The sequence below is a fragment of the Drosophila arizonae genome, chromosome X (assembly GCF_054131065.1).
Source record: "Drosophila arizonae isolate 15081-1271.41 chromosome X, UAZ_ARI_1.0, whole genome shotgun sequence".
In the NCBI taxonomy this organism is placed as follows: domain Eukaryota; kingdom Metazoa; phylum Arthropoda; class Insecta; order Diptera; family Drosophilidae; genus Drosophila; species Drosophila arizonae.
Window position 1 is genome coordinate 22,947,395 of NC_142927.1, and position 22,939 is coordinate 22,970,333.

At 40.5% G+C, this 22,939-nt stretch overlaps 2 protein-coding genes across 4 annotated transcripts; one reads left to right on the forward strand and one right to left on the reverse strand.

Moving 5' to 3' along the window:
* The first annotated feature begins 1,186 nt into the window (after positions 1-1,186).
* Rph (Rabphilin) lies at positions 1,187-16,310 on the forward strand. The gene is made up of 4 exons (XM_018014234.2): positions 1,187-1,605; positions 11,231-12,683; positions 13,811-14,025; positions 14,089-16,310. Exons 1-4 carry the CDS (start codon positions 1,529-1,531, stop codon positions 14,390-14,392), a joined length of 2,049 nt encoding a protein of 682 aa, XP_017869723.1. The 5' UTR covers positions 1,187-1,528; the 3' UTR covers positions 14,393-16,310.
* On the reverse strand, positions 15,257-20,691 carry ras (Inosine-5'-monophosphate dehydrogenase ras). Of its 3 annotated transcripts, XM_089473201.1 has the most exons (7): positions 20,538-20,607; positions 20,101-20,139; positions 19,430-19,976; positions 19,125-19,275; positions 17,765-18,416; positions 16,406-16,946; positions 15,257-16,329 (listed from the first exon to the last, which is right to left on the reverse strand). In XM_089473201.1, the coding sequence occupies exons 3-7, from the start codon at positions 19,669-19,671 to the stop codon at positions 16,224-16,226; spliced, it is 1,692 nt and encodes a 563-aa protein (XP_089329327.1). In that variant the 5' UTR covers positions 19,672-19,976; positions 20,101-20,139; positions 20,538-20,607; the 3' UTR covers positions 15,257-16,223. The 3 variants fall into 3 exon arrangements, with proteins under 3 accessions (XP_089329327.1, XP_089329326.1, XP_089329328.1); XM_089473200.1 differs by lacking the exon at positions 20,101-20,139 and having other exon boundaries at positions 20,538-20,691; XM_089473202.1 differs by lacking the exon at positions 20,101-20,139 and having other exon boundaries at positions 20,419-20,541.
* Positions 20,692-22,939: the final 2,248 nt, after the last annotated feature.

The window sequence follows — 22,939 nt, forward strand, 5'->3', positions numbered from 1 at the left end:
GTGTCCAAAAAATTGGCACGTACATAAAGTATTTTCATTTAACTGTCAGCATTTATTTAAAATGTACAGAAACTCATCTGTCAGGGCATAACGCAACGCCGCATATACCCAAACTGTGTGCGTCAGACGACAGATTGCAAATGCCACAGGCTGGCTTATAGTTTCCTGCGAAGGTGGGTGCTGGGGCTGGGTGCTCATGAATTTCAGTTGAATGCACAGGAGGCGCGCACTGGCCACACCCAAAGAGAGGCGCACAGCTCGATGGCTGCTGCCGCTGCCGTTGCTGCTGCTTTGACAGCGGCCGCAGGCGCTACGTGTTTAGCAAGGCAAGCGTTGACAACAGAAACAACCAGCTATAAACGAGCCAAGTCGCTAAACTAACCAAAGCTTCATACCTAATGCCTCGCCCAACCGCAAAATTTAAACGAATAAACGAAAAAAAAGAGACCGCTAAAAAGTTGGAATTTTTGTCGGCGCACAAAAGCATGCAATGAAATTATGTGGTATGCTCAGAGACCAGCCGGAAACGGCTATGCTGCCTATGTGTGTGTGTGTGTGTGTGTGTCTGTGAGGTAGAGCGAGTGGGAAGAAGGCTGACTGGAAGCATGAATGTAGATGCGAGAGTGGTCGTGGCTCAAGTGTTGTTCCCCAAGCGAGCTTTGCTTTCAGTCGGCGCGTGCAAGTATGCGAAGCTGGGGAATGAAACTGAAGCAGTTTGTGACTGCGCCCCGAACAACCCCATCTATACTATTCGACCCGCAACATAACAGCATTTCCCTTTTTGCATGTGGCGGGTGTTTCTATTGGCGCTGGCACTGAGCAAAAACGAGCCGCTAAAGCAAGTATCGTGTAGATGCGATATGTTATCGATCGCACATTTTATAGGCGCTCTTCACACGACAGTTCACATATAAATTGCAATTAAATGTACTAAAGTCAAATTACGCTATTTAAGTTAGGCAAATATTAATGACCTTTAAAATTTCTTTATATAGAAGCGCAGCAACAATTTAACAATTAAATTAAATTACAATTTACTTTTGTTATGTGTGCTACTGTATAGTTAATTAAATTAATTTTTTACCTCTTATTAGTTATCTTCTATAAGTTGTTTTCACGCTGTTTGTAATCGATGTTTAGCACGCTTGTCGATAGTATTTACAGCACTCGGCCCATCGCTATCGGCCGTTGCGACTTGCGAATAGGCCAATTCAACGACCGTAGCTGAGGGCCTGTGGCTGCTGCAGCAGAACTTACATTGGCATAGACGCGCACCAGCTGCGTGCGAATTAAGACGTGTTTCAAGCAAGATTTTTTACAGTTTTTTTTGTTATTGTTGTTCTTGTGTAGATTGTTTGTTTGCCTGCATCCGGTGAATAAGAATTGAAATAAATAAGCCGGAATAAGCAAGTCTGCAAGCTGGTTCTTTTTTTTTTTTTTTTTTTTTGGTAATTTTATTTGAAAACAATTTTTGTCGTGTATACGTGGGTGACAAGCATAATGTTGCATTATCTATATAATATGTGAAATGGATTTCGCGAATCGCAATAATACGGCCAATAAGTTTGTCTGCCCCAGCGACAGGCAGCTGGCCCTGCGTGCCAAGTAAGTAAATTGCGCTCAAAAGTCTACTCAGAAATGCCAAATGCAACAATTGGGCGCCTGTTGTTATTTGTCGCTGTGTGTGTGTGTGTATGTGTGTGGAAGTTAAGCAATAGCTAAAACAAAGCGAATGTGAAATATGTGTCTGTATGAGTGTGTAATGTGCGCGTCATAAACAAAAGCTGGCCACATTGTTGTTACTTGTGCTGCTGCCTGATAAGGCAACAAGCGGCGCGCAACAGTTAGTAGTGCTAAGCATTACAACGACAACGACAACAACAACAACTATTGCGAACGCCAACTGTCGCGTATGTTTCGACAAAAGCTTTAGTTATAATTTAATTAACTTTGACTGCGTCAGTCCTCGCACTCCCGCTCGTTGTCTATGTACATGTATGCATGTGTATTGTGTGTGTGTGAGTGTGTGTCTCTGTGTGATTAGCTAAAATGCGATATACTGTTTTATCAGCTACACGCATACAAATGCATGCAGCTATGCTATGTGTGTATGTGTATGTGTGTGTGTGTGTGCTTGCGGCTTGGCCATGGAATCGCCAACGCGTGCTGTCAAGGACCCAGCGCCGCATGGCATCCTGCGTCCTTCGTCTAATCATAATTACTAGCTGCGGCCGCTCGCTGAGCCTTGCCGCCAACTCGCTGACAGATTAATTATATTTTAATAATGCTCATATTATTATTATTCTCTTTTTTATAAGTATGTATATGTATGCATATGTATATACATATGTATGTATTTTTTTTATCACAGTCGAAATACGAAATTATTTATTGCAACTGACGGCGACGGCTCGACTGAACTGCTGGCAGGGGAGCTGAAAAGCCACATTAACACTCCCCATACACACACACACCCATGCACACACATGTACACACATACACACACATAGGCACACGCATGCACAGCGACCAGCACATGGCGGCTAGCAGCATATGTTTGTGTCAAAGCGAAAACGTGTAGCATACTGCGAGGCGCAATCCCAGCTGACTGAATGTGCGAATTGGGGCTTTACGCAGAATTAACTACAAGTACAAAACAGCGCGCGCGCACACACACACACACACATATATATATATATATATATATATATATATATATATATATATATATATATATATACATACAATATGTATAGTATATATATGTATATATAGTAAAGCACATTTTATGCATAACGCCCAACCGCAAAAGACACGCACAGCATGCGCACCGGATGGCAGCTGTGTGGCTGGCAGACAGCAGGCAGCGGGAGCAGGCAACGGGAGCTGGCAGGAGGCAGCAGGCAGCAGGCTTCAAGTGCTCAATTTACACTTCCGTTCGAGTTTCACTGTACATAAAAAAAAAAGCATAGAAGGAAATCAAGCATAGCAGCCATGCCTCGAACGTCCAGGGCTGTGTGTGACGCATAGAAATCAAACGGGGCGTGGCATGGTAGCTGCACTGACAGCCGTGTACTTGAAATTCAAATTACAACTCAAGGCAGGCAACTGCAGTCGGAGGCACAGCTTACAGCTGTCATAGCCGCAATGTTGCGGTGAAAATGCTTGGAAAATGAAATTTTCATACCTTGAAAGCATTGCAAAATCGAAATACTCGCACGTGGGCATAGAAAAAACGCAGTCTGATTGGAAATGCCAGTGTTACGTCTAAATCCAGTTCATGTCCGCCCGCGCTTCAAATGGCCACGGGTATTTCGCAAGTCAGGTCCAACCCATGTCTGATTGGAAATGCCAGAGCTACGGGTATTTCCTAGTCAAGCACTTCAACCCAACAACGGATCTGCATAGCAGAAATGCATTCCGATTCTCAGCTTTTCATCCTAGTCAAATTATAGACTTTGTGCATATCTCACTCAATGATCTAAGTTGCAGCAATAGACCTGAAGCACGATCGTGATGCAGGCGTGTTGAGGCGCATTAGCACAGAAGTGCAACAATTTTGAAGCATGTCACAGTCTATATAATTGTTGCTAATGTTTTGCTATAGGCTGTACACGGTTCTTAAGTGACTTTAGCAATTGTGTGTTTTAGTGCACCAAATGGGGCCAACAAATTGAAAAGCGCACGCAAAGCGAAACTAACTCATTTTGCCTGTTGCTGCCGCTGTTGCTGCTGCTGCATGCAAATACCGTTGCTCGATCCTGGCACGGCAACAGCAGCTGTTGAAACTGAAGCTGAAAGCCCTCAAGGCAACAGGCGAGGTTACGGCACACGAGGATACACGAATACATACATACAAATGAGCTGGCAAGCGTGTACAGTGAACATGCCGTAGAGTGAACCAAGCGAACTGAGCGAAGGCAACAAATTATTGTAGGTCCTTACTTCACTTCACTCTATGGAAAAAATTAAATTAAAACAAAGTCATTATACCAAAGCCAGGTATACCCTGAAGCGTGCTGTCGTAGAGACTGACCTTTGTATAACTGATAATCCAATAGTTCGACGCTTCTTTTCTACATACACAATAAACAAATCATTCACATACGCACGCATACATAAGCCGGTATACAAAATATAATGTAATCGAAATTTTATAAAATACACAGGAACCTATACCTAAAATTTGGACACTCTAGTCTCAATAGATGTACGAGATAAAAGTGTAAATAAAGGGTCGATATAGCTTTCAAACGATAGCAAAGATAGTTATTGTTTATTGTATTTTATAAAATACACACACTCGTATATCCAATCCAGAGATATACAGGTATACGAGATAAAATTCTATAACCTTTTTCGACAAAGTTTTCAATCGATAACAAAATAGTTATCGTTTTTTTGTAGGATCTGATCTAACGACAGACAAACATGACAATGTCGACTCATCTCATCGCCCTGATCAAGATATATATAAGATATATACTTCTTGAGATCTACCACGCCTCCTTCAACCTTCAACAAAATAGCATATATCTGCCAGTTCGCATTTTGAATGGGTTCTGGGTCTAAATCGAACATAGCCAGTTCGCCATATTGGGTGACTACTGTACATTCAAGTGGCCCGTGCAAGTCAACAAACCCGCGGCAAGGCAAAACGGCGGGCACCAACTAAGGAACACGAATGCGAACAGCAAAGAGTAACAAAAAAAAAAAATAAATAAATAAAAAAGAAATAAACATTTTAACGAACACGCCGAGGCTCTTTCACGCTAAAGTGTTGTACGGCGTTCAAATGTGTGTGTGTGTGTGTGTGTGTGTGTGTAGAGTGTGCTTTGATACCCTAAACCCATTGAAAATGCGAATTTTTGGTATAATCATTTCGGGAAAATGTATGTAACAGGTGCAAGAAGGCGTGACAGAGCCCATAAACTAAATATATACATATGTATGTATATATGTAATATATATGCACATATATATAAATATATACTTTATATAAGTACCACTGAAATGAATAGGTTTGACATTTTCAACAGCTTAAAGAGCATATCGATTGCGCTTTTTCTATGTAACAAAAAATTAACCAGTTATGATGAAGGAAATCTTAAAATAAAAAATTAAAAAATACATAAATAGAAGTTAAATAGTCAAAACTATTTTATTTTTGTATTTATCAAGTAAAAGCTAGATTATATTAAATTATGAACAGGATATGTAAATTATAAAATTTACATACTTCTTTTTCATTTAAAATAATAACTGTAAAAAAATAATTAAATAAAAAACTAAAGGTAGCAGTACACGTACTTAATAAAATATAGATATAAAAATATATATTAAAAACAAAAATATGTACCAACATTTATTTAAATACAATAAATATGTATTTATTAAAATAAATTTTTTTTGAAGCTTATTAAAGTCCTGCGGAGTACTCCAGTAATAAATATTTATTAAAAATTAAATGTCGCTGGATAGCTCAAATAATAAAGAGTACAACAGGTTAAATTTTTAATAAGCCATAAATTATTTCAATTGATTCGGGGTATGTTAAAAAATGTCAAACCTATTTAATAACCGATACTGGCTCAATCAGAATGATGTCTTGACTCGATATGGGCAGGTCTGTCCATATGAACACAACGACTTCGTATAGCCTAGATCAATAATCAAAATATAGAAAGATAATGTAAATAATAGTTCTCTTGTGATAAATCAGTCCATAACATTGTTATCGATTAAAATCGATCATTCGATTTAGTTATTCGACCATAGCTTTAAATAAACAAAAATCTTAAAATTATATATGAAATACACATATGGTGTGTATATACAACAATATTCACCATAATAGTAGAGAGAGCACTACCTAAAGGCATCTCAACTGCAGGGCTCAGGGTATCTGCTAGTCAGGCACTCCCGGTTAGAGCATTCGTGCTTGTTTTCAAATACATTTAGGAGCAAAGAAATTTATATTTATTGGGAGTATGTGGCGACGCATGAAGCGTGATGCCTGAGGGACGACCGCAAACAATGGCTCGCATTGCGCTTTGCGCTTCACGCTACCTTTATCCCAATAATCCCGTTGTTTACTCCGCTGGATTCTGCAGACGCGCAGCATAAATGAAGGAAGGCACTTGTTGAACTACAAGCTGCTCCGCTTCTCTAGTCTCTAGCTGTGAAGGCGATGAAAGGATTTGCGTCAAAGCAAACAGTTGGACGGATAGGAAAACTTGCAGTTCATAAAACTGATATACCCCTCTGGTTTTGTGAGAGAGTATAATTAGAACCACCTTTTTTTTATAGCTCTTTACCGTAATTGCCATAGCTCAATGCTGAAATTTGTCTCGCTGATGTCCACGCCTACGATTTTACGGCAATCTTGACACTTGAAACGGTGCTTAGCCTAGTCAATTGCCCGTATAATATAAGTCTAAAATTCTATTCGAATGCCGGATACCTCAATTAATTTGCCGGCTCTAATCACACTGAGCACGTGAGAGAGAAACTTAACTGTTATGTAACTGTGTCATGTTGCGCCTTTGACAGTCTGCAGGAGCACTACGTTTGCGACCAGCTCAAACAGTTCACGGACTTCAACTTGAGTCAATTGTGTTTGTGAGTTTAGTTCTTTGCCTGCGACTGCCCATTGAGGTGCAATTGGAGCTCACTCTTTGCACTACGCAGATCCTTCTGCTCCCAACGCCATCGCCACTCGGATGCTTTAAAAGTGCGGCTCCATTGAGTGAGCACCGTGAGGGCTGCCAGCCTCCTCGTAGATTGCAATTGTCTTCGCTTTGGCATGCTTTTGAGTTTTGTTTCTGTCCTTTGACAGTCTTGTCGTTTGTTGCCTCTGAGCAAACTTTGCATTCTTTCCAAGCAGCGTCCTTCATAGGTCAACCACCTGGAAACTTGACCAGTGCATCCATCGCCTGTACCACAGTACACGTTGGCACGCATTGTCTGCAGTTTTTTTTGTTTTAACTTGACGTTAGGGAAACTCATATATGTCCTTGGAACAGAAGAGAGCTAGCCAAGAGGCTAGCCATTTAGCTAGTCTTTTAGCTGGGCTAAGCTCTTCGCTAGCCTCTGTGCTAGACTATTGGCTAGCTTCTGGTCTAGGCTCTTGGCTAGCCTCTTGGCTATCCGTTTGGGTATCTTTTCTCTTGGCTAGCCTTTTAGCTAAAAGACTTTCTAGCCATTATTTTTGTTAGCCTTTTAGCTAGCCTTCTAGCCATTTTTTTCGTTAGCCTTTTAGCTAGCCCTTTAGCTAGGCTAGCCCTTTAGCTAGGCTCTTGGCTAGTCTCTTAGGTAGCTTCTTAGCCTCAAATTTAGCCTCTTGCCCAGCCTTTTCGCTAGCTGCTGTCAGCTCTAAGCTCATCCAGACCTTTAGCGCATAAGGTGCAAGCCGCTACAATTAGCGCTGGACTGCGCTGGTCAGCTCTCTCTTCCGTGGAAGCTTACTTAACAAGACCGTCATGGCTGCTGGCTTACATTCCATTCTGACTAACAGCTAAGACTATAATCCTTTTGTAAGCTGACGTTCCATCCTGTTTTAAAATGTCAAGAGCTACGCCGCACAAAATTGCTGCCCATGGATTAATTGCATTGGAAAACTCTATCCTATGGACTTGCTAGCCACTCCATGGCATAGCGCCGAGTGTAGCCAGGCTCCCCGTAGATTGTAATTGTGTCCGCTCTGAAATGCTTTTGCGCTTTGCTTTTGTCCTGTGACAGCTTTGTCGTTTGTCCTCTCCTATTATTTTGCCAGCATTTGTCACTAAAGTCCTGGCTACACTGAGCGAGTTTTGCATTCCTTCTAAGGAATGTCCTGCAGCAGAGTGCGTGATGGGGCAACCATTCGGAAACTTGGCCAGTGCATCACCTGCGCTGCATTGTCTTCTGCTCTTTCTCTTGAGATCTTATTTCCCGTACTCTATATAGCTTTACGGGTAATGGAAAGAGCTTCTGTTTAGCTTGTTTATTTTTCAATTGTTGCAGCAGTATATGGTATCAGATTTACAATTACCACATATTGTAGTTTCCCATTAAATTGATTAATGTGTTATCTGAATGCATTTATCCAAATGGACGTCTCTTGTTTTGTTATGGTCTAATACAGCAATGGCAACACTGCATCCATCCATCATGTCTTCTCGCTTAGCTTTTCGCATCGTTGCAATTCAGCTCGAAAGTATGCAATGCCCTCAGCCAGCTGACCTTGTCTACGTCCTGGCATTGCAACAGACTGACTCCGGCTGTCTATTGCAACTGGCCGCATGGCTAACAGCTGTTGCCAGTTGGCCACGCCGTGCAATAATCATGCAGGAAATTCGCAAAACATTCATCATAGAGACCGAACCAAACCAAGCATCTCCCCTGGGCTATGGCCATGGAGATGCCACACCAGGAATCCTTTGGTTTCAGTTGGCTGACCACAGAACCCCCACTGGCAACACGTGTTTATATTACCTTATATATTATATATATTTTATTATATTCACAGTCGAAAATGAAACGTCTTGAGGGTATACGCCTATGCGTATGCGTATGTGTGTGTGTGTGTGTGTGTGTGTGTGTGGGCCCAAGTAAACTTTTGGGGCTTGCCTGCTCAAGCCAGAGGTTATTCGCATACAAAATATGACTGGAAAAAGTTGGTAAATTAATATGTTGAAGTCTTTTAAGTTTTATGGAATTCTTAATTGTAATATAATCATATTCTTAGAATATGTGATGCGTATTCTTAGAATTTATGAATACAATAAAGTGTAGGTCCAAATCTTATTAAAGTAATTAAATTATTGTGTAATAAATGATATGAAATTAAATTAAATTATTTAAATTAATATATCAGGTTTTATGTAATTCTTAACTATAATATAGTCAAGTCCCAATAATTTGAAATGGCAAAGGGGTTAGTTTTTTTTCGACTTACACATAAATTCAAATTATCGAGAACGAATTTTTTTTAAGGGGATAGAATTTTCGATTTAGTGGGGTACAAATTATCGAAACTCGACTATCTAATATTCTGAAAATATAATAGATTGATAAATACAATAAAGTGAAAGTCACAAATATTTAATCGTAAGACCTATGGATATATGTAGGAAAAAGCTATATATTAAAACTATTTAAGTCTTTTTTTTACCACCACAATTCTCAAGATATATATTATATATCAAATAATAGTAATATACAATTGCAAATTAAGTACAGATATATTCTAAGAAATATAATAAAGTACAAATCAATCTTAAGACATATGTATAATATCGTAGTAATTAGTAATCCTAATTAAGTACAAACATATTTAAATAAATATATTGAAGTAAAGATCACAACTTTATTAACTTGGGAAATTTAGATTCCTATGGTATATAGTGAACTCTTAATCTTCTATAGACTATAAGACCTCTCTAGGAATTTGGTTCAAGTTCGTTGCCTAAAAGGAATATATTTGTGCATGTAGAATGTTTACAGGGTATCTGCTAGTCCATTGCACATTAGCAACTGGCTATTAAAAAAACAATAAAAGGGCAATATGTAAAAAAAAAAAAAAAAAAAAAAAAAAAAATTAAAGTAAAAAGTAATCGAAATTGCGAAGTTTTGTTAGGATTTCTGGGAATATGAGCCATATACATTTGATGTATATATAAGTATATACGGATGTACGTCTGTATGCTTGTGTCTCTGTATGTCTGCAGTACTTATGTAGGTATGTATGCCTAAGTATATGCATATTAACTGACGCTTAGCAAAAGGCACAACATCTACATTAAGTGCCACCCCAATTTGCATAAACAAGTACTCACGCGGGCGCCTCTATGTGTGTGTGTGTGTGTGTGTGTGTGAGTGTGAATGTGTGTGTGCTACGTTTTTAATACCGTGTGTAAGTGATTCCAAAGTGGCCATAAAACGCGCAAGCCCGGACCCAAAAACAAAAACACGACAGCAAACCCGGAGACGACGCCGACGACGACGACGACGACGACGGAGATGGCCCTGAGCCGTGAGCTGTGAGCTGTGAGCCCGGGCGCTAGCTTTGCCTCTTAATTAAATTTGAACTTGACATTTCGGCCCTGGCAGCGAGCTGAAGCTGAGCTGCCCAAACTACAACAGGAGCAGCCAGAAACGGAGGCCGTCAGTTGTCCAGGGCCAGCACAGCTGTTATACACTATCTGAAGCACATTTAATGGGCGTTTGCAGGAATGTGAACTAACAGTACTCATTGATAGTTCCCTATGGCAGTAACGAAGCTCGAGCTCCAATATAGTATATGAATATATTTTATAGTAATTCTTCTAGGTTTGAAAAAATATTAGCCATTATACATTATAATATTTTTTATTTGGTAAGTAACTCCAGTGATAGAATATAGAATAGTTATAGAAAGAAGACTATTATACCCTGATTTCCCATTTTCAATGGGTTCAGGGTATAAAAACGAATTATTTAAAAGGCTTTATAGGCAAATGTTTCGTTTCATTGCATATGTCCCATTTGTTTTCCTCATTCCTTATAAATTTCTTGATCTTTCTCTTTTTATTTCTATCTCTATTTTATTTCCTCTTTCTCTTTGTCTCTTTGTTATACCTCTTTTGCTCTATCGCTGCATTACTCCCTTTCCTCCTCTATCTCTATATCTTTCTCCTTCTCTCAATCTCTCCTCACTTTCAGCTTTTAGCTCTCTCGCACTCTATACTCTTCTCTCTATTGGTCTTTCTCTCTCTCTTCCTCTTTGTCTTGCTCTCTCTCACTATATCTCTTTCTCTGTCTCTCTCTCTCTCCCTACTTTTCTCTCTCTTTATCTTTATCTTTATCTTTCTCCTTCCCTCTCTATGTTTCTCTATTTCTCTCTCTCTTTTTTCTCTTCTCTCTCTCTCTCTCTTTTTTTCTCTTCTCTCTATCTATCTTTCTCTCGCCCTCTACGTATTACTTTCTCTCTAGCTTTGTACATATCTCTCTCTCACCCTCTCCCTCTCCCTCTCGATCTCGCTCTCTCCCACTCTTCCTATGCTCAACGTGTTTCACAAATTTGAAATGCCTTCAGTTAGGGTATCAACAACAACGTAACTACTGCATTAGGCAGCTCATCATAATGATGCTCATTAGGCGCACGTCGACTCAAAAGCCCTCACACACACACACACACACACGCACACGCAGACAGCTTCACCCATAATGATGCACGTACTAAGGTCTGGCTTTTTGTTTCCCTGCACAGATTGAAAGCCGGCTGGAGCAGCTCAAAGACCAATGAACCATTACGTCCGGAGGAGCAGGAGGCAATTATTTCCGTGATACGTCGGAATGAAGAGATCGAGATTGCGGAACGGCAACGTGTCGGTCGACTCGTCGAGCGTGTGGAGAAGATCAAGCTGCACGCCGTGGAGCGCGGCCCCAACTGCTGTCGGCTGTGCGGCGATGCGTTCGGGCTGCTGCGACCGCAGCGCATCCTGTGCGAGGATTGCCGCAAGTCCGTCTGCACCAAGTGCAGCGTGGACATCAACATCCGCTATCACAACAGCGAGCGAACGCGCGAGATTTGGCTGTGCCGCATCTGCTCGGAGACGCGCGAAATGTGGAAGAAGTCGGGCGCGTGGTTCTTCAAGGGTTTGCCCAACTACGATATGCCCGTGCGCAGTGCCAGCGCCTCCAATACGCCCACCACGACACCCACGGCCGGGGGCGGCGGCGGCGGTGCGGTGGCAGCGTACGGCAAAGCCGGAGCCGGAAAGGGGGCGCGCGCCGTGCAGAGCTGCCACGGGACGCCGGCACGTGGCGGCCGCATCAAGAAGCTAACGATTCGGGTGAACGACAGCAGCAGCAGCAGCGCCAGCAACAGCAGTGCCAGCGGCCAGTCGGAGCCGGAGGAGGATCAACTGGATGGCGCCAAGTCGACTACAGCTGGCGCCGGCACTGCCTCCGCCTCCGCCCCTGGCACCGGCACCGGCACCGACTCCTCTGACCGGCAGCGACTGCAACGTGATGAGAGCTTCCGGCTGCGTGCCTACGGCTCGATACGTAGCTTCATCGATGGCGGCGAACGCAAGTTGTCCAACTCGTTCTTCTTTGGCCGGCAGGCGAACGCGAATGCGGGCAGCCGGCAGGCGGATGGCCAGGACTACGACAACATCTCGAATGCGTCAACTGTGGCGCAGCTGCGCCGCGAGGGCAGCTTCATGCGTCGCAGTTCCGTGAGCTCGTCGTGGTCCTTCAGCGACAGCTCCGGCTCGGGCAATTCGGCGACACAGACCACACAAAACCCGCAGCAGCAAAAGCAACAACAACAACAGCAGCAACAGCAGCAACAACAACAACATTGTCGCGATCCTTTGCTTGGCTGGCTGGAGCTGGCGATCAGCTATCGGGAGAGCTTCCACAGCTTGGACTGCACACTGGTGCGGGCTAGAGATCTGCCGGCAATGGATGCCAGCGGCCTGGCCGATCCCTACTGCAAGGTGAACATCGTGACGCCCGAGGGGCATACGAAATACACCCGCTGGCAGCGCACCAAGACGGTGCACAAGACCCGCAATCCCGACTTCAACGAGACCCTCCAGTTCGTAGGCGTCGAACCCGAGGAGCTGGGCAACTCGCTGCTCTATGTGGCGCTCTTCGACGACGACAAGTACGGACACGATTTCCTGGGCGCCGCCAAAGTCTGCCTATCGACGGTGAGTGGCTGTCGTCGCGACGGGCATATGCGGCCGTTTAGATACCCTGTCATTTTCAACTTTTGATTTTGAGTTGAGCTAAAAGTAAAGATAAACAAGACAAATAAAAAATAATATAAAAATACAAAAATGAATTATAATTAAATATAAAGATTAATATACAAATTAAAAATAATTAAATATTAATAATAAAATAAATGTATTATAATAAAATATAAAAAATAATATACAAATTAAAAATTGTTGAATAAATAGTATATAAATTAATTTGAATAAAATATAAATAATAATAAACAATTTAAAAATAGTTAAATATAAATAATATATAAATTAATTTTAATAAATATAAAAAATAATATACAAATTAAATATAATTAAATATAAATAATAAAGTGAAAAATATAAAAATTAATAAGAATTAAATATAAATAATATATAAATTAATTATAATAAAATATAAAAAATAATATACAATTTAAATATAATTAAATATAAATAATAAGAATAATATACAAATTAATAAGAATTAATAAATAATATATATATTAATTTTAATAGAATATTTAAAAATATTAAAAATCAGCGGTAACGACTCAATGATACTTGTTCACAGAACAAAAATCATTGAAGAATTAAGATTACTTGATAAGCCACACCTATAATCGATTTAGCTATGCCTCTCTGTCTGTCTGTCTATCCGTATTTATGAACACGTCTATTTCAGTAGATACTTATAAGAACTAGAGACTTGAATTTTTTTTTAATGTCCGCATCTGCAACGCGGATATCGAGCTTACCTTGGTTATCGATAAAAACCCTTATCGAAAATCTGTAAGAAAATTTTATCTCTAAATTTTAAATATATTTTCATTTGTATTTTATAGAGTTTCGACTTTTCTTAAAAAATACCCCCTCCCCTATATATCTAACCCCCCCCCCCCCCCCCCCCCCCCCACTTTAAACAGGCTTTTTTACTTGCTGAGATTAAATTCCGTACTACTTTTTGGGAAAGGACTTCGAGCTTAGAAGCCTTCAAGCTCTAAGCTTGATTATGTCTATATCTATGTTTGTTTAACCATTTCAATTGATAGCGAAATCAATTCTAATTTTGGAAACCCCCTTCGCAGGTGCATAGCACATCGCAGTATCGGATATCCGTGCCGCTGGGTGCAGAGGATCAGTATAGCGCCGAGGCGGAGATGTCGCAGAGCTGGCCAAATGGCAAGATGCTCATCTCGCTGTGCTACAATACGAAACGGCGGGCGCTGGTGGTCAATGTGAAGCAGTGCATCAATCTGCTGCCCATGGACAACAACGGCAGCTCGGATCCCTTTGTCAAGCTGTAGGTGTGCCCCCAATTCGGATGACTAAATGAGTTGATCTTTTTTTGTTTTCTTTGTAACAGGCAACTGAAACCGGATGCGCACAAGAATAAGAAGCACAAGACGAGCGTCAAGTGGCGCACACTGAATCCTGTCTTCAATGAGGAGTTCTATTTCGAGGCCAGTCCGCACGATCTGAACAAGGAGATGCTCATCCTGACCGTCTGGGACAAGGATCTGGGCAAGAGCAACGACTTTCTGGGCAGCCTCCAATTGGGCGCCCAAAGCAAAGGTGATCGCCTGCAGCAGTGGCTCGACTGCATCCGGCTGCCGGATCATTTCCACGAGAAGTGGCATTGTCTGGCCAGCGATAATCCCACACATTAGCCGACGACTGTGGAGTCCGCTCAAGCTGATTTTAAACTTAGATTCGCACACCTAAACAAACACACATACACATATACATATACACATATACATATACATATATATATTTTTGATAAGCCTAAATGCATGTGTGCGTGTGGTGTGTGTTTGTGCGCGTGTGTGTGTATGTGTGTGAGTCTGTGTGCTTTGCTTTGCTTGCATTTTCCTTCAGCTAGATCTAATCTCAATTCGCTAGGCGAGCAATGTTATATTTCGCTTGCTTTTTCTAATACACACACACACACACACACACACATACACGCACAAATAAATAGCTCTGTTTAAGTGTCCTTAAAGAGGGTCTTTTTTATCAACATATGTTCTAACTTTTCTTCAATTTTCCTTTTGCTTAGATTATTTTCTACTTGCGCTGCACAACAATTTTATACAATTTTTTCTATTTATAATCTATAGAAAACAACAACAGCAACAACGTAGCTAACAAATTTACTTATAAAAAAAAATAATAATAATAAATAAAATAAAAATATTTTTGCATCATATATATTTATTATAAATTATTCAATAACTCTTGCACAGAACACACAATACATACATATATATTTATAATAAAACAGAAGCTTAACACACACACACAGACACAAGAATAAAAAAACAAATTATCTATGTATATATATACTTGCATATACATATATATGTATATACATATATATATGTATAACTATGTACAAATAAATCAAAAATCAAAATTATTTATATTGAAAAAAAAAAAAAAATGAATTAGCCTATTTGAATTTCTGGGGGCAATCAATGCTTGGCTTATAGAATGTTAAGAAAACTAATTAAAAAAACAAATTGATCAAATATATTTTCAAAAATCATATATTTTATTTATTTGGGGGAATGAAGGCTGACAACATCATTACAAATTGGTGGCTCAAGATGTCCAATATAATATATATATATATATATATATAGATACAGATATTGATATATATACATATATGTATATATAACTTAATAATCCGGCAACACATTATAATTATTAAATTATTAATAAACAATTTCCGTTGCACGTGAAGCAAAATCAAATCAGTAATTTCGCATAGAATAAATTTGGCGAATATCGTATACAATTACTTTCCATATACATACATACATATATGTATATATAACATGTATATGTATATAACAATAGCATAATTACAATATATAATCAAGCATAAAAAAAATCATAGTAATTTAGCTGGGGAATGAACGCGTTTAGACCACGCAACAGCTGAGTTTTGAACTATCTTCTTTTCTCTTTTAGCTAATTCACATTTTCAATAGATTTGGCAAACACAACATTGGCATATATATATATATCTATGTGTGTGTGTGTAAGTACATCGTAATCCACATCAGTTGTGGATAGTTATCGCATAAAGTTTGACTCATCTGCAGATTCACAAATATTCGAAATTTTGAATTCGATCGATTTTCTTCTCCCCTCTCTCTCTCTCTCCATATGCCTCTCATTCTGTGCTTCAGCTTAACAATTAAGTAAATCGTGGAAAGGCTTTAAGCCAGCTCCACGCTAGTCGCTCAGAACTCGTCCAAAATCATCTGCTGCGAGGTAAACGAGACGCTGTTGATGCCGCTGCTGCTGCTGCTGCTGGTGCTGCTGCTGCTGGTGCTGCTGCTGCTGATGCCGCTGCTGCTGCTGGTGCTGCTGCTGATGTTGCTGCTGCTGCTGATGATGATGATGTTTATGCATGGCTGTTGCATGCTGCAGCTGCTGTTCATACTGGCTGGCAACAGCTGGCATCGCTGCAGCACTGTTTGTATGTTAGAAGAGACGCTTCTCGTAGCTGAACAGGCCGTGCACATTGCCCTCCAGCTGGGCCGAGTGGGTGCGCTTCATGAAGCGCAGCTTCCCATTGTAGATCATCTCTCTGCCATGAATTAGAAAGAGATGGAGAATATATAGAATGGAATGAGAGATGCTGGACGCTTGCGAGGACAACTCACCTCAGCTTGCTAACGGAAATGGCGCCAATGTCCTGGCAGCTATGCTGCAGTCCGCACTCCAGATACGGCAGATAGCGCAGCACGGAGCCCTTGTCCACAATGCTGCCGCTGACGCCCTGGGCCACCTTCATCTTGTCCATTTCGTTGTGATAGTAACGGGACATGGCCGCACCTTTGGCATCGCCACGCTCCATTGCCTCCAATGAGCCCATGCCGCGATACTTCTTCAAGCGCACGCCATCGGAGAAGAAGTACTCACCGGGCGCCTCCGAGGTGCCAGCCAGCAGGGAGCCCATCATCACAGCGCTGGCGCCCAATGCCAGTGCCTTCACAATGTGCCCAATCGACTGAATGCCCCCATCCGCAATCACCGGCACACCGAACTGCTTGGCGAACGTCGACACCTGGTGCACGGCCGTTGCCTGCGGGCAGCCGCAGGCCATCACCTCCTGCGTAATGCATATCGAGCCGGAGCCCATGCCCACGCGCAGTCCATCCACTCCAGCATCAATTAGATTCTTTGCCTGGGCACGTGTGACCACTGAGTAGGGGTGTATATATATATATATATATATATATATATATGTGTGTGTGTGTGTTTGTAGGGGGGGAATTGATTGGTCAGCGGTTAGTAATCGAGTTTACGAAACTTATCAGCCACAGTGCGTAATAAAAGCGTGCGACAGAGAGGGTAATTAAGTTGCCTATTCTACTTTATTGGTCAATAAAGGGAAACAGCAAGAGAGATAGAACGAGACAGAGATTATTGTGCTCTATATACATACATATATACACACAATATACACTATCTTTATTTTATTGATTGAAGAACTGCATTTATCTACTGATAAGGTTGACCAACTAAAAGATAGTTGAATAAGTTATTGTGAAATTTTTTACCCTTTCTTTGGTCTTTCTTTTTTCGCAAATCCTTATCTTGACATCTGCAATCAATTGTATATCCGCCAAATTGACTGTTCACGATTTTCCGATTCTTATCTTTACACATTCATAATCTACCTCATAGCATTTGGGAAACTTTAGACATAAACAGATATAAAAATTAATGCATATGATCTATATTTATCTCACCTCTATTTGCTCTGCTCGCTTACTTCTGTCGCTTGAAGAATATCGATAAATATCGATCGACAGGCCAAAGGCTTAAGCAGTATATGCTTTTGCTCTGCAGACTATTTCTGCTAAGTCATTAATCTTTTTTTCAAAATCCATAATCTATAACCTATCTATCCCCATCTTTTTCTCTCTCTCTGTCTCGATTCTTTCTGCTCGTCCAATAGTTTTCTTTTAAGGCTAGGCATGCATGATTGTGCGCGAAAATGTGGGAGATGTAATTACCGTTGCCGCCAATGACCTGAAGATCCGGATAGGTCTCCTTGATGAATTTGATCATCTCCACTTGGTAAATGGAATTGCCCTGGGATGAGTCCAGCACAATGACATCAACACCATTCGCGACGAGCAGATGCAGTCGGGCCTTGTCCTCCGGCCGGGTGCCAATGGCGGCGCCCACCAGCAGCTGCTTGTTGGAGTCCTTGGAGGCATTCGGATACGAACGTGCCTTCTTCAGATCGGTGCGCGCAATCATGGCGACCAGTTCGCCGGCCTGATTCACAATGGGCAGCTTGCCCTTTTTGCTCTTCTCCAGAATGGCGTTCGCCATGGGCAGAGTGATGCCGTTGGGTGCCGTAATCAGCTGCGTGGTCATAATGTCCGCCAACAGTACGTCCGGCTGTTGTTCACGGAAATCGATGTCTCGCGACGTGACCATGCCCAACAGCTTGCCGCCCAGCTTGCCATTCTCGGTGACGGGGTAGCCGGTGAAGCCATTCTTGCGACGGGCCTCGAGCACATCGCCAACGGTATTGGTCGGCGACATCACCGACGGATCGCGCATAAAGCCATGTTTGTATTTCTTAACCTTGTGCACCTCCAACGCTTGGTACTCCGGCGTGCAGTTGTGATGGATGATTCCAATGCCACCACACAGCTGCGCGTGGTTCCCCCACCACAAAATAATTCCGAACGAGGCGGCGCAGAGCGTGAAGGGAAATATACATTCGTTTTTTTTTTAGCATAATAGAGGCGCATAAGAGTGTTCAATTACAACCACAACTGGAGCGAGGCCGATACCAAGATTCAGCACCAAATGGCGATGTGCATCGGTCGGCGTTCGTCGGTTTATCGGTTATCGTTCATAGTGTCAATCGATCACACCGCCCATAGAGGACAGTGTGCGAACAAGGCTGCAAACCGAACGAGCGCTTACAACAGCATTAATTGGGTTAACATGATGTTAACATTAGCTGATCACAGAGATGAAGCACGTCAACAACTACATTAATTGGGTTAACATAATGTTAACATTAGCTGATCAGGCAGATCCTAGCTGCGAGATATGTTAACACAAGCAAGCAACAAGAATTTCAATGTTAAGTACAAGTCAAAATCTGTTAAGTAAATCAACTTTCATAGTCTGGCTTATATAGACATCAGAGAACTGCAAATGTATCAGTTTTTGCCACCTTACTCACACTCAATAAAATTTGTGTATCATAATAAATAGCGGCATTTATGCTTTGACTAAAGGCAAAAAGCTGACGTGGGAATAAAATGCACCGATTTGCAGCCTTGTTTAGCAATGTGTGTGTGTGTGTGTGTGTATACATTTAAGTTAGAACTGTTATTGAACACTTACCGCCATGGCTATGGCCATATCAGATTCGGTTACCGTGTCCATGGGCGAGCTAACTAACGGGGCACAGAGTGTGATGCCCTTCGTCAGTGGGGAGCTGAGATCGACCGACTCGGCGGCGAAGTCTATGTAGCCCGGTAATATGAGAAAATCACTAAATGCAGCATGGGGAGTGTAACATGAGCATATGATTAGGGCATAGATTCAAAATATGTACATACATATATAGAAGAGATACACACATACAGCATGTAACCTAGTTGCATGAGTGTATTGGTGAGAAGCACAGGGGGGGGAAGCAGACTTACTTGTAGGTGAGACCTTCACCATTTTTAAATAGTTCACTGCAGCTCAGTCCGTCCTGAAGTAGTTCCTCTGCCTCGGCCTCTGTCGCAGTTGTTGTTGTTGTTGTCGTTGCTGCTGCTGCTGATGATGCTGTAGTTGTTGTTGTTGTTGTTGATGCACATGCATCGCCGCTGCCTATTAAGCCATTAGCTTTTGGCTTCTGATTGGCGCCGTCAACGTCGGCGACTGCGTTGTTGTTCGCCATGCGAGCGTTTACCTTAGTTAATCGATGTCAGCACAGAAACAGCAACAACAACAAGAAACAATTGTAAATTAATAGACGAAAGCAATAACCGCTTTAAGTGCCTATATAAACGTCTTTATTTCTATCTGTGCTATATATGCATATACATACATATGTGTATATGCACTATGCACACATATATAGACGTATGTAAGTATTTATGTTTGTGTGTGCTAATCGTCTCCTTTGGGCTGATTGCGACTGTTGCCAAGCCGCCTCAATTTATGTTCAAATCAATTCAATTGCAATTGACAATCAAAACGTTCCTAAAACCAGATAGAATTGTATTAAGGCAAGCAATCAAAATTGTTTTTAAACATTGCAAACGGCAATAAATAAATAAATATAAATAAACAAAAATTTGTAAGGCAAAATAGTCAAGTCGAATACCCAATGCGCTTACGAATCCAATTTTTAAAGGGAATAGAACTGTTTTGAAGTAGAAATTTGAAAAAAAAAAAAAAGTATTTAAATCTTCAAATATATAGGCATTTATTTAATTGAATTTATTTTAGTCTTTCTGTTTCATTAAATGAGTTACACGGATAGACACAAAACATATAAAAAATCATAGACATTGAAATAGCACATGGACCCGAAGCGAGCTTTGCAGCTGGGAACGCTAGACAGGCAGACAAAACGACAGACAGACGAATAGAGGGTCAGACAGACTGGAAGGATATTACGTTGTGTAGCATCTGCACATACAGAATAATCTATTGAGTATACGGATTCATTTAAGCGCATAGATTCAATGGTCAGCGGAATTGATGCGCTGGACGCAGACGGAACCTGTTTAAAACTGAGCACGTGTTTTTTATATTTACCCGTCCAGCCGCTATTCCAACCGAAGGCGTCGAAATATTGCCATTAATTGCTAGGTACTTTTATGAGAGATGAGAAATAATATGCAAATATATCGATAGCCCATGTAACAGCTAATCGATGTATCTATCGCCAAGCTTCTAAATACGGCTATTGAATAAATATGTAATTTTAATAAATTGAAGCAAAATAAATTCAATTGTATGGAACTTAATTACTAACAACACTATATGCATCAAAACCCAAAATATACTTTCTAAATTCAAATTAAATGAACTTTAAACATAAATGTCAAAATTTTCAAATTGTATGCTGTTCAATTTCAATATGAATATTTCAATGTATATATACAGATATACAATATGTTTTTCATCTTTATGGAATATGTTTCAATTCAAATAAATGTCAAGTTAGAAAACAACGGATATTGTATATTTTCTAAAATTTAAATCAAATATTACCGTATAATAATTTAGAAAAAAGGGCACACTGTCGATCAGCTGTTTTGGTTTATAGGGGCTTGCCTACGTACACTGACACTAGCCAGAGAACACATGGACTGACATGTCTCCTAGGGCCTATCAGCATTGTTGCCATTTTAGCCTATTTATGGCTAGATCTAGCCTATTTGGAAATGAAATAGCCTGGAAAATTGTCGTAATGCTTATAGCCTTTAAATATTTTGCTTTTGTATTTCTGCCATTTTATATTATTTGGCTATCTATAGAAGCAAATCGAACTAATCTCTTTTGTAGGCATTTTGGTTTAACATGATATTTACCATTATATACCATAGTAAATACCATAAATTAATACTAAAATACAAATGATACTGTTAAATTTTCGTAGGAAGTATTGACATTTAAGGATGCTAGCAAAAACAACTCGTATCGTGAAATTGCATTTTTTGCAATAGAATTTTTTGCTACACAAATACACGAAAGCACAATCATTTCGCTTCATGCGCTCGACCGAAATGGTCAAATGTTGAATAATGTTGTTCTTGCTCTCTCGCTCTCTCTGCTCTCTGCTCTCTCAAATATGTATATGTATATATACATGTGAGCACAAGTAGCAGCTCACGAAAATTGAAATTTCTTCGCGTTAGATTGCCGTTTCTTCCTTTACGTGTGAAGACTCTTCAGTGTTGCCGAAACTTTTTCAGCAAAAGTAGCAAAACCGAAGGCTGAAAGTAGCTAACTTTCTTCTAAAATAGCTGAAAAGTAGCAAAAAAGAAAACAGTGCTGTTTTTTTTTTTTTTTTTTTTTTTTCATAAAAAGTCAACTTTATTAATTTAATTCTGAAAATATCTCATCTATGACCACCAACTAACTCGTCATTTTCACCATTGTCGCTTTTATAATTTTTTATAATTTACATTTAAATCATTTACATTTAAAAAGTATCGAAGCCAATTTTGCTATAAGTTCGCTCGCATTTTAGCTAAATGCAATATTTGAGAATAGCCAGATTTGTAGCTAATAGCTGTTTGAAAATTTGTGTAGCAATCGGCCTTAAAAAGTAGCCAGATCTAGCTACAAAATAGCTGATTTTTAGAGTATTCCGAACTATTCAAACCGTTTACCAAGCTCTGGTCGGTGCTATGTATAAGATGCTGCACCCCGTTGAGCGAAGACACAAACCACAAGCAAAGCTTAACTAAATTCGCTTTTAGCTCTACGTGAGCGCTTAATATGCTATTCAGCATATTAACAGTATGTAAACAGAACTTGAAGGCAGTGCGCGCATTTTAAATATATAATTTAATTTATTAAATATGTTTATTAACAAATGACCAGATTTGACATTGTATTATTATAAGAGTGACCAACTAAGTGCTGGCTATGACAAATTAAAGCTGAATTGACGACTCGTTTATATAAGCATCATGTTTTCAAGGGAATGTAATAAAGGCCTCTGCTGTTATCCAGTTCCATGTTGCATACTTTTAAGCGCGCTCTGCCTGCCGTCGGCCATCCGGTACAGCGAACAGTCGGCTCGGTTCGGTCCGACTGGATGAATGAAACGAAGCGCATGAAACGAAACAAGAAAACGAACAAATTTCTCTCTCATTCTTAAAATTTCACTCGCCGCGAGCTGTTGTCGTTCGCGCCCGGATAACGACGATATTTCAAAGTTGGTTTTTGTTGTAACTTTTTTTTATTGTTTGTTTTGCTCATGCGAGTAACGTATTTTGTTGCAAATATATAAATTTGAATGCGATTAACAAAGTGGCAGCATAAAATGCAAAAGTATCTGTGTGCCTCTCTCTCACACTATCGCTCTATCGCAGTCTCTGTGTGTGTGTGTTTAGTTATTGCCTTTTGACAAGTGCAGCGGAATAGGCGCCAATAAGGACGCTGCCGGCAACGGCATTGCAACTCCATTTGTTGTTTGCTGACCA